Here is a 13,876-nt window from a genome sequence, read left to right as displayed (position 1 = left end):
CACAGTAAAGAGGTTGGCATTAGGAAGGGCATCCAGTCATTAGAAATCATGCCAAAGCAGATACTGGAACACAATGTAGTCCTTTGAACCCATAGAATCCTCTCAAAACTGTCCAATTCATGCCAGCATGGAACAAAGACATTAAATGATGATGATGATGATGATGATGACAAGACATGCTAGAAGTTCATTTTGAAAGAGGAAATTTATAGCAATTAGAATCAGTATATTACTGGTATATGTTTTTGCTGAGAGTTTAGTACCAAAAGCTACCAAATAATACTAAAAGTTACCTTACCTTTTTTGCCCTATCAACTCATGAAGAATTCTTGGTGACTCTCATGGCAAGCACCTTGTGCTTGTCATGGAATTATATTTGTTTGTTTCTTTTTCAGGTTAGCATCTCATTTTACATAACATCATGATATGATGATTATTGTTATTATTTTTTGAGCTACATATGTACTTCCAGCTTACTATGTAGGGGAAGTAAACAAAATTATATCATTTCAATATTGAAAATTAGACTAAACATCATACCCTTAATGAAATGATAACTTCACCCTGCTCACTATCCAACAGTTTTAGAGAAACTTAAAAATACTGGGAACACTAAATTTCTTCCTCAAACTAAATAAAACAATAGATGTAGTTAGAATTTGAGCATATAACTTAACTTCACATAATACCTTATAGTGTGCATCTGTTACATACATACATAATCAGTAGATAGGTCCAGTGTAATCCTTGGGTAGGAGAGGTGCAGCCGGAGAGTGTAGAGTTCAGAATAAAACAGTCCAGAATGAATAAATCCAGAATCCAGCCATCCATCCTTTCAGGCTCTATAAAATAGGTACCAGTGGAGTATTAAGGTCAATTTAATTGACTTTGCCCCTCCCTCAAAACTGCTGGCTTTGCGCCAAAATTTGGAAACCAATATAATGTGTGTGTGTCATCATTATATTGGTTTCAAATTTTGGTACAAAGCCAGCAGTTTTGAGGAGGAGGGACAGAGTCAATTAAATTGACCTTAATACTCCACTGGTACCTATTTTATAGAGCCTGAAAGGATGAACGGCAAAGTCACTTCATCAGAATTTGAACTCAGAACACAAAGATGGACAAAATGCCACTAAGCATCTTACCCAGCATGCTAATGATTCTGCCAGCTTGCCACTTTACACACTATATATATTAACTGTATATATTAACTATATATATTAACTGGTTTACCATATAACATTAATACTTGCCTTGAAGATTCTGAATTTAAGGGTGCATTTTCCTTCTCATTTCGTACTTGCAGCCAAATAGCTGTTTTATTTACTTCCTCAGAGATATTCACCCTGTCTAAATCATTGCTAGACAAATGGCTGGCAAACTTTTCAGAGGGCTTTTCATGTTGAATTCGAACTTCCATCAATTTTTCATTTTCATCACGGCTCAGCAACTGTACACCCTGTAAATAGAATTTTGGTTAACGATTTCACAGTATTATTGTAGTTCAGAAGTTCACTTTACAAGCAGGTTATAAAGTTTATTCTCACTGCATGAATCCTGCACTTATATATATATATGTATATACAGAGTGTCCCAGAATTAACAATCTATTCCAATGAAATCGGGCAAATTTTAAAACAAGAACACATTGGATAATAAGGTCCTAGATATAATGGGCTAGAACAGCTTGAACGCCTTTGGTCAGGAATAGCTGTATGGTTAAGAAATTCACTCTACAACCACTTAATTCCAAGTTTGATCCCACCATACAATACCTTGTGTGCACCCTTTGGTTGATTAACATCTGAGAAGAATTTGGTAAATACATACATTGTTCAAATATATGCTGCTAGCTACTCTGGGTTATTTCTCTTTGGTCGTTTTGTTTAAAGTGGGTGGTTGTTCTGAGAATGTAGCGGCTAGAATAAGAATAGCCTGGGAAAACTTCAGGGAGCTTCTACCTCTGCTGGCAACTAAGGGCCTCTCACTCAGGATGAAAGGTAGACTGTATGATGTATGTGTGTGAACTGCTATGCTACACGGCAGTGTAACATGGGCCATGACTGTTGAGGACATCCATAGGCTTGAAAGGAATGAAGCTAGTATGATCCACTGGATGTGTAATGTCAGTGTGTATACATGACAGAGTGTAAGCACCCTGATAGGAAAGTTGGGCATAAGAAGTATCAAATGTGGTGTGCAAGAGAGACAACTGTGCTGATATGATCATGTGTTACATATGGATGAGGACAGCTGTGTGAGGAAGTACCACTCCCTAACTGTGGAACCTGTGGAAGAGATAGACCCAGGAAGACATGGGATGAGGTGGTGAAGCATGACCTTTGAACATTGGGCCTCACAGAGTTAATGACAGGAGACCGAGATCTTTGGAGATATTCTGTGATTGAGAAGGCCCGGCAACTAAAGTGAGATTGCAGCCATGCATGTCTGGCCCAGTTAAGAGTACCCCTAATGTGTCGGGTGATATGATATGTCTGAGAAGACCCACTGAGTCAAATAAAACCAATATCAGAGCTGTGGCCAGTGCCTCTTGATTGGCTGCCATGCTGGTGGCATGTAAAAAGCACCATCTGAACATGGCCAATGCCAGTACCCACTGACTGGCTCCATGCCGGTGGCACGTCAAAAGCACTATCCAAATGTCATCGATGCCAGGCCTGCCTGACTGGCTACTCTGCTGGCGGCATGTAAAAATCACCCACTACACTCTTGGAGTGGTTGGCATTAGGAAGGGCATCCAGCTGTGGAAACCTTGCCAGATCAGATTGGAGCCTGGTGCAGCCACTGGCTCTCCAGACCTCAGTCAAACCATCCAATCCATGCCAGCGTGGAAAACAGACGTTAAAAGATGATTATGATGATGAAATCACTCTTTTTGTATATGCCAAAGTTCCCTGGCTACTGGAGATAAGGATGGACAATTGTTGTGCAGATGACACTTTTTGAGGTAGTAATATGTGACCACAGCTGTCCTCTTATCTTCAGACATTAAACTTGTCCTTTTTCTCAAAGGTATATAAACTTTGAAGAATTCTTGATTCTTTAAATTACCTCCCCTTCTCATATGGTGCTGGTTTTAATTGCTATTTGGTAATTATGACACATTCCCTGGCGGCAGAGATAATTTTAATTAAATGAACAATTTATTTTGTATGGTATTCGATATACTTGTATTTGTCCTTGTTGTTCATATATGTATACATGCACACACATACACACACATATATAAGTATGTCCCTAATGTTATGGTGTATGCATGTGTGAAGCATTGAACATGAAAAGCAAACAAACAAAAAAGTGATCTTCAAGCTAAGTTTCTTGTGACGTTTGTTCTGCAGTGAGTAACAAATGTTCATTGCCAGAAATGTAGCAAACTAGCAAATTGGTAATTGCAAACATGTAACTAATGACACTGTTGTTCATAAAAATGTAATAGAAGATAAAAGCAAATAAGGATTTGTTCGACCAGTGTTAACCTGGGGTTAAACAATAACAGTAAGAAATAACACTGCTTAGAATAGAATATTAATCCTTTAGCTTTTAAACTGGCCATATCCAGCCTAAATATTCTATCTGTTTTATGATCAAACTGGCTAGATCCAGCCTCTCATCTGGTTGACAATGTCATTCTAATAAACAAGAAAATGGCAGCAAAGCTGCATGACAGTGGTATCAGACATAGCATTCAGACCATCATATAACTTGTTTTATTCTCTGCCTCCATTTTACTTTGATATGCACATTGCATTTTTATTTTTTCTCTTGTTTTATGAATTCAGTGAGCACACGTGCATTGCAAGTTCATACTTCTCTTTCTGGTTCCTATTTAAAACTGTTTATATCTCACAACCATCTCACAAACGTGCCTTCTTGATGAGTGCTTAAGGCTCCGATGGTTGTGAAATAAACAATCACATCATTGAAATTCCAAAGCAATGAGATAATGCATGATGTCTTTAAAAGAATTTGAGTAAATAAGCATTAAATTTGACATATTAATCTGAATACTAAAGGGTTAAAGAAGACACATAGCTTTAAAGGATAAATCAATTCATATTAATGACTCTGATGTCAAAAACTGAATGTGAAAAAAACAAAAGATTATTGTTGACCCTTTTACACATTAAATTTCAAAGCAGTTTTATATATCAATCTATCTTTTGCTGAGTTATGTTATTTCGAACAATTTTTCATTGAGATATGTCAAGTTCACTGAGGCAATAGAACTTGCTGTGAATACCAATTCTATTTTTTGATAAATATTTAACTGTCGGGCAATATGCTGTACTTAAGACGACCTGTTGAGTCAAGTGAAATCATAGTCATGGCTGATGCCAGTGCTACCTGATTGGCACCCATGCTGGTGGCACATAAAAAGTACCATTTGAGCATGGTTGATGCCTGTGCCTCCTGACTGGCCCTTGTGCTGGTGGCATGTAAAAAGCACCCACTACACTCTCAGAGTGGTTGACATTAGGAAGGGCATCCAGCTGTGGAAACCTAGCCATATCAGATTGGAGCCTGGTGCAGCCTCCTGGATTGCCAGTCTTCCGGCAAACTGTTTAAACCATGCCAGCATGGAATGTGGACGTTAAACAATGATGATGATGATCATCATCATCATCATCCTCATTGCTGAAATAACCTTGCAATTTAATTTTGTAGCTGAAGAATAAAAATCAAATATCTTTTCCTAATTAAAATAGAAACTTACTTCTTCAGCTTCTTCACTATTCATAATTTCCCGGTCTTCTTTTTCTCGGGTTGATGCATCTGGCATAATGTCATCCAACCATTTTAGTTCTCTTTGGGTGAATACATAATCCAGAGCTTTGCGAACAAAACATGTTGCTAACACCTTTTAAATACAAACAAGAAAAACAAAATGGTTAGCAAAAAAGTTTTAAATTGTGTGTGTGCGTGTGTGTGTGTATATATATATATATATATATATATATATACAGGATTGTGTGTGTGTGTGTGTGTGTATATATATATATATATATATATACACACACACAGGTTGTGTGTGTGTGTGTGTGTGTATATATATATATATATATATATACATACAGGTTTGGCCAAAAGTCACCCGACAGTAAATTAAAACTGCATAAATACTATCTGTAGTTCTGTAATTGACTCAAATGGAAAAATGTGTCGCTCAAGAAGGACTTCAGTTTGAGCAATTTTCATGATGTTTCATATTTAGTTGCTTTTATTAAATTTATTCAGTTGCTAAACATTAATAAATCTTGGAATTAAATAGTTTTGATTTACTGTCACGTGACCTTTGGCTGAAGCTAGTATGCTCTGCTGGATGTGTAATGTCAGTGTGCATACACGACAGAGTGTAAGTGCCCTGAGAGAAAAGTTGCACATAAGAAGCATCAGATGTGGTGTGCAAGACAGACGACTGCACTGGTATGGTCATGTGTTATGTATGGATGAGGACAGCTGTGTGAAAAAGTGTCACACCCAAGCAGTAGAGGGAACCTGTGGAAGAGGTAGACCCAGGAAGACATGGGATGAGGTGGTGAAGCACAATGACAAGTGACTGAGACCTTTGGAGATATGCTGTGCTTGAGAAGGCCTGGCAAGCCAAGTGAGACCGTAACTGTGGCCTATGCCAGTGCAACATAACTGGCCGATTTAAGAGTACCCTTCAATCATTGGGCAATAAACTACACTTGCAAAGACCTGTTGAGTCAAATGAAGTCATTGTGTTGGCCGATGACAGTACTACCTAATTGGCATGTAAAAAGCACCATTTGAGCATGGTCAATGCCTGTGCAGCCTGACTGGCTCCTGTGCTGGTAGCACATAAAAAGTACCATTTGAGTCCGGTCATTGCCAGTGCCAACTGACTGGTCTGGTTCCAGTGACATGTAAGAGGCGCTATTTAAGTGTGCTTGATGCTAGTACTGCCTGACTGGCCCTCATGCCGACGGCACATAGAAAGCACCCACTACAATCTCGGAGTGGTTAGCATTAGGAAGGGCATCCAGCTGTAGAAACTTTGGCAGATAAAATTGGAGCCAGCCCTCAGTCAAACCATCCAACCTATGCCAGCATGGAAAGTGGACGTTAAATGACGATGATGATGATGATGTATGTATAGATGCCTGTGTAAATGTAAATACATATGCCTTTTTAACAGTTGCTGCTTGTCATTCACACATACATTTGTATAAGCAATCATACATGGAGATGAAGTGCTATCAGATTTCTCATATATATATATATGCTTACAGAGAGAGCGAGATGTTAGCATGTCTGTAGTTAAGAAGTTTGCTGTGCTATCACATAATTTTGTGTTCAATCCCATTGCATGAAACCTTGGGTAAGTGTCTTCTACTCTAGCCTCAAGGTAACCCATGCTTTTTAAGTGAAATTTTGCAAGGAGGAAACTTTACAGAAGTCATTGTAAATATATACAAATATGCATTACATGTGTGTGTTTGTGAGTGTATATACATACGCACTTTTGTCTCCACATAGTCATTACTGCTACTGCTATAATCATGCTATTAGAATGGTGGGACTTCAAGAAAGGCACATTGCCATACTTGTTCCTCTTGTAAAAAACAAGGAAGACACATGATTGCTTGCTCTTGTTATATCTTAAATCAAGTTACACTATTCCATCTGTCCTGGCTGCATTCCTAAGGTAGACACATTATTCTGTTTGCCCTATTTGAGTCCCTTATTTGCTTTAATAGTGTTCTTGGGTTTGGTACATTACCCTGATTTTCCCCAGTTGTGTCCACAAGCAAAGCACATTACTCTGCTTGCTCAATTCGTATGAATGATATAATACAAGTTCCTCTTCTGTTACTGTTTGGTTGTTTTGCTATAAAAACCAATTAATCTTCATTTTATGCTAGTATAGAAAAGTTAATGTAAAATATGTATTAAGAAACAAAGAATTTAAAAGCAAATTTCAATTGAATTATTAAAAAAACAAATTTACCATGATAGGAAAAACAATGGAAACTGATTTGATTGTCTTGATCACCCACAATACAACTAAGCACAGAGTTTGACAAAGAGTAAACAAATGAACTGTTTTGGTAGGCACATGGCGTAGATATATATGATCAGGTTGGTACTTGGTTGGCATGAACAGCAACAAAAACCGATCCACATACTGAAAAATAAAAATAAAATAAATCTAATTAGAAACAGCAATTAATCTTTTTTTTTTTTAATATTCATGTAAAGTCATATTTTATATGTTCAAGTATGTTTGGACATGAGAAGACCTACAGCTACAACAATAGTCTCTGAAGAAAATTCTCCTCCTAGATGACATGTGGGGAGAAAACAAAGTGGGCTATGAAAGACATCAGTGGATTGTAGTTCATATTTTAAGTCTGCTAGTGTAATTTGTTGTTCTCTTATGCTGAACTGCTAAGTTATGGGGTGCATAAACAAACCAAGAGCAGCAGTCAAATGATATGAGAGAACATAAAAACAAAGACACACACACACTGGTGAGCTTCCATACAGTTTCTGTCCACCAAATTCACAAGACGTTGTTTCTCCTGGGGCTGTATTAGAAGGCACTTGCTCTGTGTTCCACACAGTAAAACTGCATCCAAAACTGTGTGGATACACAGCAAGCTTCTTAACCACAAAACTATGTGACTATTACTGGTAAAAACTTTATTGATGAAAGACAAAAATCAAGTTCAAAATCTAAATTATTTTTGTATGACAATATTTTCTATGTGAGCACAAGAAGTACTCAACCTATGTATTTACTGGAACTTCTGAGCCAGCAAGGGACCTTCTATGTCATCATTCAGACTCAGAGAAATAGCAGCCAAATATCCCTCAAATTACATCCTATTGCCTTAAGAAAAGGAAAGCACATATTGCCCGGTAAAATGTTAGATATTCTATGAAAAGACATGATGGTCACAACTAGAACGCTTGAGTTAAACTAATCACCAATAACAACTGGTACTTAAAATAATGACAATCCTATCATAGAGACAAGGCTTGAAATTTGGAGGTGGAGTTAGTTGATCAAATTAAGTACCAGTCAAGTAACTAGTACTTGACTGGTACTTTATTCTTATCACCTTGGAAGGATGCAAGGCAAAGCTGACCTCAGCAAAGAGGTATTTTTTCACAGAGGTAACTTCATTTCTTACACAGATATTTTGCAGCTATAATATCCCAGATTTTCCCAAGAATATTTAGCAGTGTATGTGAAGTGCTATTTAAGGAAAATTCGGCTCTTAATTCTAGCAGGGCATAGCACTTTGTAGAAGTTTAGATGTTCCCTCTTTGTCTTGAGCAATATTGGATTTTATTGGATGTAGTATTAGGAATAGCATGTGACTGCCTGTTTGCTTATATTTAAATTGTTTTTCATTTTAATTAACTGTATTTAAACTTTCAGAAAGCAATTGGATATAAATTCTTATGTATTCCTGAAGCACACACATACATGCACATGTCAGAAACAAGAATAATTTATCAACTTCTTCATTAGGGTCTAGAAACCCTCATCTATAGACAAAATTTTGTTTGCATTGAAATTTGAAACTACCCACTAACAAAATATCTAAAAATAAATACAGTAAAAAAAAATGGCTTAAGCCCTAACACTAAAACAATAATTTAATATTATAAGTTATACACCAATTTGTAAAATTTGTAAACATTAAAGCATCATCTTTTCTCACAGGACGGATGCATCTCAATAGGTTCTGAAGCACTTGGAATTAATTCCTGATACTGAAAAGCTTCTCCATCTATGCTTTTACATGTCAAAATGACCTGTTAGAAATGGCAGCAATATTTCTTATATCACATACTGTCTTAAAAAAGAAATGGTTTCATATAATTATTATTGCTGAATCAGCCTTCTGTAGGCTAAAATCTAGAATATTTGTTGTATTCAAATTAAAATTACAAAATCGTAGCTCAAGAAAAATGCACAGGTTAAAGCAATACACAATAAATTAAAACTTTTCCCACTCTCTCTCTCTATCCCACTGCTCTCTCTCTCTTTCCATTATTTCTGTCTTTCACTACAACACGTGTATGTGAACATGCATGTATAATGTATTTGCGCGAATGTGCTTGTGTATATACAACATACTGATATTTCATGCTATTACAAATACAATGTATTAAATTAAAAATATGAATGCAACAGAGTTTAAAAAGAGATTTGCTTCTTTTATCCTTTTGATCTTTTAAGTAGTGAAATAAGTTTATAGATTTTTAGCAATGAAACATCTAGCCAACACACATAAATACTGATGTACCTTACCTGCATTCCTTTCAAGGCTGCCACTCCCATGTACAGGAAGACTCCATAAAGAACTGCCATTGGAATTACCTGCGAAAATTTTTTTTTAAATCATATAAATTTTCAGTGCAGACTCAGAATATTAGCAATTACAATAATTAAAATTCACAAACTGATAATCATATTTATTCTGAACCTAATGAAATTAGATTAAGTGGAAAATACTCACACTGAGTACAGAAGTAAACAGGACAGAGAGACCACTCAGAAGACCAACCATCAATGCAGTCACACGTTGTTCTCTGTTAAGAAAGAAAACAAAGAAAAAAAAAGAGCTAAGAGCAAAGTTTCATCAGTGTGTGTGTGTGTGTGTGTGTGTGTGTGATGTAGCTGAGTGAAAGAAATTAACATTTGTGTGTTGTATAGTCTGGTTTCAAAGTAAAAGTTTGAAGTCTTTTAAATTGCCTAATCAGTCAATGACCTTATCACCACCAAAAGTCTACACCCTCTCAAAGTCATTCTATGATCATTTAAAAAATATATGTTGGATTTAACTTCAATAAGAAGGCTTGGTAAGACCAAATCATGCCCAGGGTTGTCATCATACATATCAAAGACCATTAAATCTTTAATGAATTTCACTTTCAAAGTTCTGTCTTACCTCTCTTAAAAAATATTCTTAATGCCAGTGATTTTCCCCTTCATTATGAGTATAATTTCAATTGACTAAAAGTTACTTTTGGTGCACTACATAAAGTATGTTAACCTACACTTAACCAATACATTAAACACATATTCTCATGAGCTAACAAACAAAATTTCATTCCAATCACACTCTTCTGTCTTAAAAAAAAAAAAAACTGAAAATAAACTGTCCAAAAATAAGATGGCATGGTTATGTGTGGATTGTCTTTGATCATTGATTTGAGCAAGAAGGTTCTTTTAGCTGGACAGATCAACCCCACAGTGCTCAATTTTTTAAAATCTGGTACTTATTATATTGGTTTCTTTTGCTGAAGTGCTAAGTTATGAGGACATAAGCAAACCAACACCGGTTGTTGAGCAGTGGTGGTGGGCGAACACAAAAACACACTAGTGCATGTGCACGCATGTACATACACACACACACACATATACAATGGGTTTCCACACAGTGTTCATCTACCAAATTCACTCGCAGGCTTTAGTCAGCCTGCAGCTATAGTAGAAGACACTTGTCTAAGGTGTCATATAGTAAGACTGAACCGGAAACTACTTAGTTGCAAAGCAAGCTTCTTAATCATTTATCCTCACTGCATCCATAAAGCATCTAGTACCAGTCTACCGTCTGACTGTCGCACATCTACAGCAAGATTTGAAGCTAGAAATAAAAGAAACTGACTTCCGACTTAATAGTCATGGGGAATGGTTTGGATGTTTGCTACACGATAACAATGATCTGAGTTTGATCCCAGCCTGCAGTACTTTGAACAAGTGTCTTCCACTATAGCCTTGGTTGACCAATTATCTTGTGAATGGAATTTGCTACATAAAAAGTGTGCAGAAGATTAGTGCAAGTGCACGCGTGTGTGCATGTTTCTGCATAGGCATACATTGTGTATGTATGTGTGCGCGCGCACGTATACACACATTATGTAGACAGGTTTATAGGGAGGATAAGAACTAAAAATCACTCTAAATTAGAGAATTCATAGCAAAAATAATATAAGCTTAGCATAATTTGATATATATTTAGTTACAAACGGAAGAAAGAGTATTTGGCACGTATTGAATTTGTAAAAATTATGAAACATCTGATGAATGATTCTATTACTGGGAAAGTCATGTGAAGTCATTCGAGCATACTACCAATAAATTAGCATAAATTCAGAGACGGTCAAGTGGAAATGTGTAATAATTGCTGTTATTGTGACTAAGTGCAACTATGTAGGAAAAATCATAATAATCATTGAATGGAAATTTACGAAAGAAAAAGCGTATGAAATTTAGAGTGTTCTCCCCTTATAAAGGAGTTGTGACTCCTTTGTATTAATAGCATTTGCTATTGTAGTATAGTACCTGTATTTCAAAGGGTCAGCCTTGTTACACTGTGTCACGCTGAATATCCCAGAGAACTACATTAAGGGTACACGTGTCTGTGGAGTGCTCAGCCACTTGCACGTTAAGCTCACGAGCAGGCTGTTCTGTTGATCGGATCAACTGGAACCCTCGACGTCGTAAGCGACGGAGTGCCAACAACAAATTGTAGTATAAGTATACTTCGATAAGCATTGCCCCATCTCAACTTTGTTTCCTTTCAGGAAAATGGATATTTGAATGAAATTTTCAACAAATGCCTTTCAGATGGTGTAGATTACGTTTATATGGAAATTCAATGTGAAAATTTTTTCGAAGTTTGAGTAGGAGTAAGCTACGAATAATTCACACGAGTCGATTTTTTCTCCCGTTAACTTTCAGGAAAAAAAATTAGTATCTTTAAGTGAAATTTTCTACAAAATACCTTTCAAGTGGCGTAGGAATAAAATGAAATAAAGTAATTGGTAACCGCACACTCATACATACTGACACATATTACATAGCTACAAAACGAAACCTGAAATTTTGACAAAAAATACGTGACGTGTGTCTGTATGCATATGGGTGCTTTTAACAATTAGAAAAAAAAAAAATTATTAAATTCTGATACAGAGTGTGTGGGGCACAACTATGTAGGTATGCCATACCATCTTCCACTTGGCCACTCTCATCCAATGTCTTTCCAACAGTTCTAAATCAGCCTTGATCAAACAAATTTTCGCCAAAGACATAGTAACTATTGCCACGTCGCCTATTTAGAAATATTTTAAATTACATTATTTAATGTGTGCTTTTACATTATTAAGTTAGAGTGTGGTTAGAGAGCAATTTGGCTGTTGTTTCTAACTAATTAAGCAACCACACAGAGGATTTCATATCAGCTCAACTTAAGGCTGTGAGCTGGTAGAATCGTTAGCACACTGGGCAAAATGTTTAGCAGTATTTTGTCCACCTCGGCATCCAGAGTTCAAATGTCACCAAGGTCGATTTTGCCTTTCATCCTTTTGAGGTCGATAAAATAAGTACCACTGAAGCACTGGGGTCGATATAATCAACTCAGACCCTCCTCGTGAACTTGCTGACCTTGTGCCAAAATTCGAAACCAATATTAGCTCAATTTCATTTGATATATTTATTTAATGAATTATATTATTTAACCCATGGTAGCATGGAAAGCGGACGTTAAACGATGATGATGATGATGATGATGATGATGATGAATGAATTACAGGCACTTATTTTTATTGCTCTTGAAGAATTAAATGCAGAATGAAAGCTAATGTCATTTAAACCCATAAAAAATATTTACTGACATTAAACACCCCAACATTTTAGTCACAGCTAGTTCCATATACAATAAAAAGATATTAAATAGATATAATATTCACTTTCAATTATTGCAGATTACCAGTCAAATGAGTGGTGTTTATCTTCAGTTTCCATAGTGTTAGGTAAATGAAAGAAAATCTCTCCTGGATAAGATACCAGTCTAACGCAGACAATTTTACAGTGGGAAAAACACTGAACTCAACATTGAAAGCAAACAAAATAATAATATTTTACAGTGCTACTGCAACTACAATTTATAGTGACGACAAGTAATGTTCTACTGAATAGTATCTATTTTCTGTTCGTTGGACATACAGACAGTCATTTGAGAGTTCAGTGACTTAAACACAATGGATACACTGCTGTTGATTTTATAACTCACTGACCTCTTCCTCAATTCAGTCATTCAACTTTCCAACAGGTTAGTAGAATGTGTAAAGTGATATTTCAAAAGGGACCCAATTTCAAAGAAGAAAAGTTTTACAAAATGGATTCTGAAACTTAGGACATGTTGGCTGTGAGTATTGAGTAGCTTTATAAGTGCAGGCAAGTTCAATCAGATCAAAGGTCATTAAAGCAGCAGTGTATTAAGTCTGCAAACTATATATTTGTTTATAAAAAAATGTTGAGTAGAATTCAAGGAAACTACTGATTGTCAACAGATATCTGGTAACCTTGGGAACTGGCCAGTGACAGATGACAGAAAATTCTGAACTATAGAAGCTGATTCTTAAGATACCACTGAAAGAACCTTCTATGTAACATTATACGTGAAATTAACAGGACTGTGTCCAAGCACTCAGCTGATGTTCCAGGGTAAATATAAATAAGTCTGGAGCCTAACAGTACTGCCCTAGTGGCAAATTCACAAACTGATGGTGGCAGATTCAAAACGTGCTGGACTATAGGAGTTGCCGAACAAGAAAATAATGAATTAAAGAGGTTCAACATGTATTGTGAAATGGCATCAACAAATAGTAATATAAAACTTCAAACAATGGAATAAATGTTTATGTCTTAAAGAAGATAAATTTAAAGCCTGAGACAAAGCCTCTCACAGAATGGAAATGGAATGTTTACTTATATTTATGTTGAAAGAAACTGTTTTATAACTGTACGTTCTCTCTAATTTCAACTGTTGGACTGAAATGTCACAATACTTCTTGTTTCATTTGTAAT

The 13,876-nt window shown here is 36.1% G+C and overlaps 1 protein-coding gene across 2 annotated transcripts in view; it reads right to left on the bottom strand.

Annotated features, from left to right (window-relative positions):
- Nucleotides 1-13,876, bottom strand: part of LOC106879538 (electroneutral sodium bicarbonate exchanger 1) — a 161,630-nt gene that overhangs the window by 1,215 nt on the left and 146,539 nt on the right. For both annotated transcript variants that reach the window (XM_089350788.1, XM_089350789.1), the window contains 5 exons: nt 9,522-9,594; nt 9,314-9,382; nt 6,995-7,171; nt 4,736-4,879; nt 1,254-1,459 (listed from right to left, as the gene is read on the bottom strand). In XM_089350788.1, coding sequence (XP_089206914.1) covers nt 1,254-1,459; nt 4,736-4,879; nt 6,995-7,171; nt 9,314-9,382; nt 9,522-9,594 — 669 coding nt within the window. The remainder of the gene's footprint in view (nt 1-1,253; nt 1,460-4,735; nt 4,880-6,994; nt 7,172-9,313; nt 9,383-9,521; nt 9,595-13,876) is intronic.

Source organism: Octopus bimaculoides, chromosome 4 (assembly GCF_046866305.1).
Source record: "Octopus bimaculoides isolate indiv1 chromosome 4, ASM4686630v1, whole genome shotgun sequence".
NCBI lineage: Eukaryota > Metazoa > Mollusca > Cephalopoda > Octopoda > Octopodidae > Octopus > Octopus bimaculoides.
Note: the sequence above shows the minus strand (reverse complement) of the source record. Positions and strands in the feature narration are given on the sequence as shown.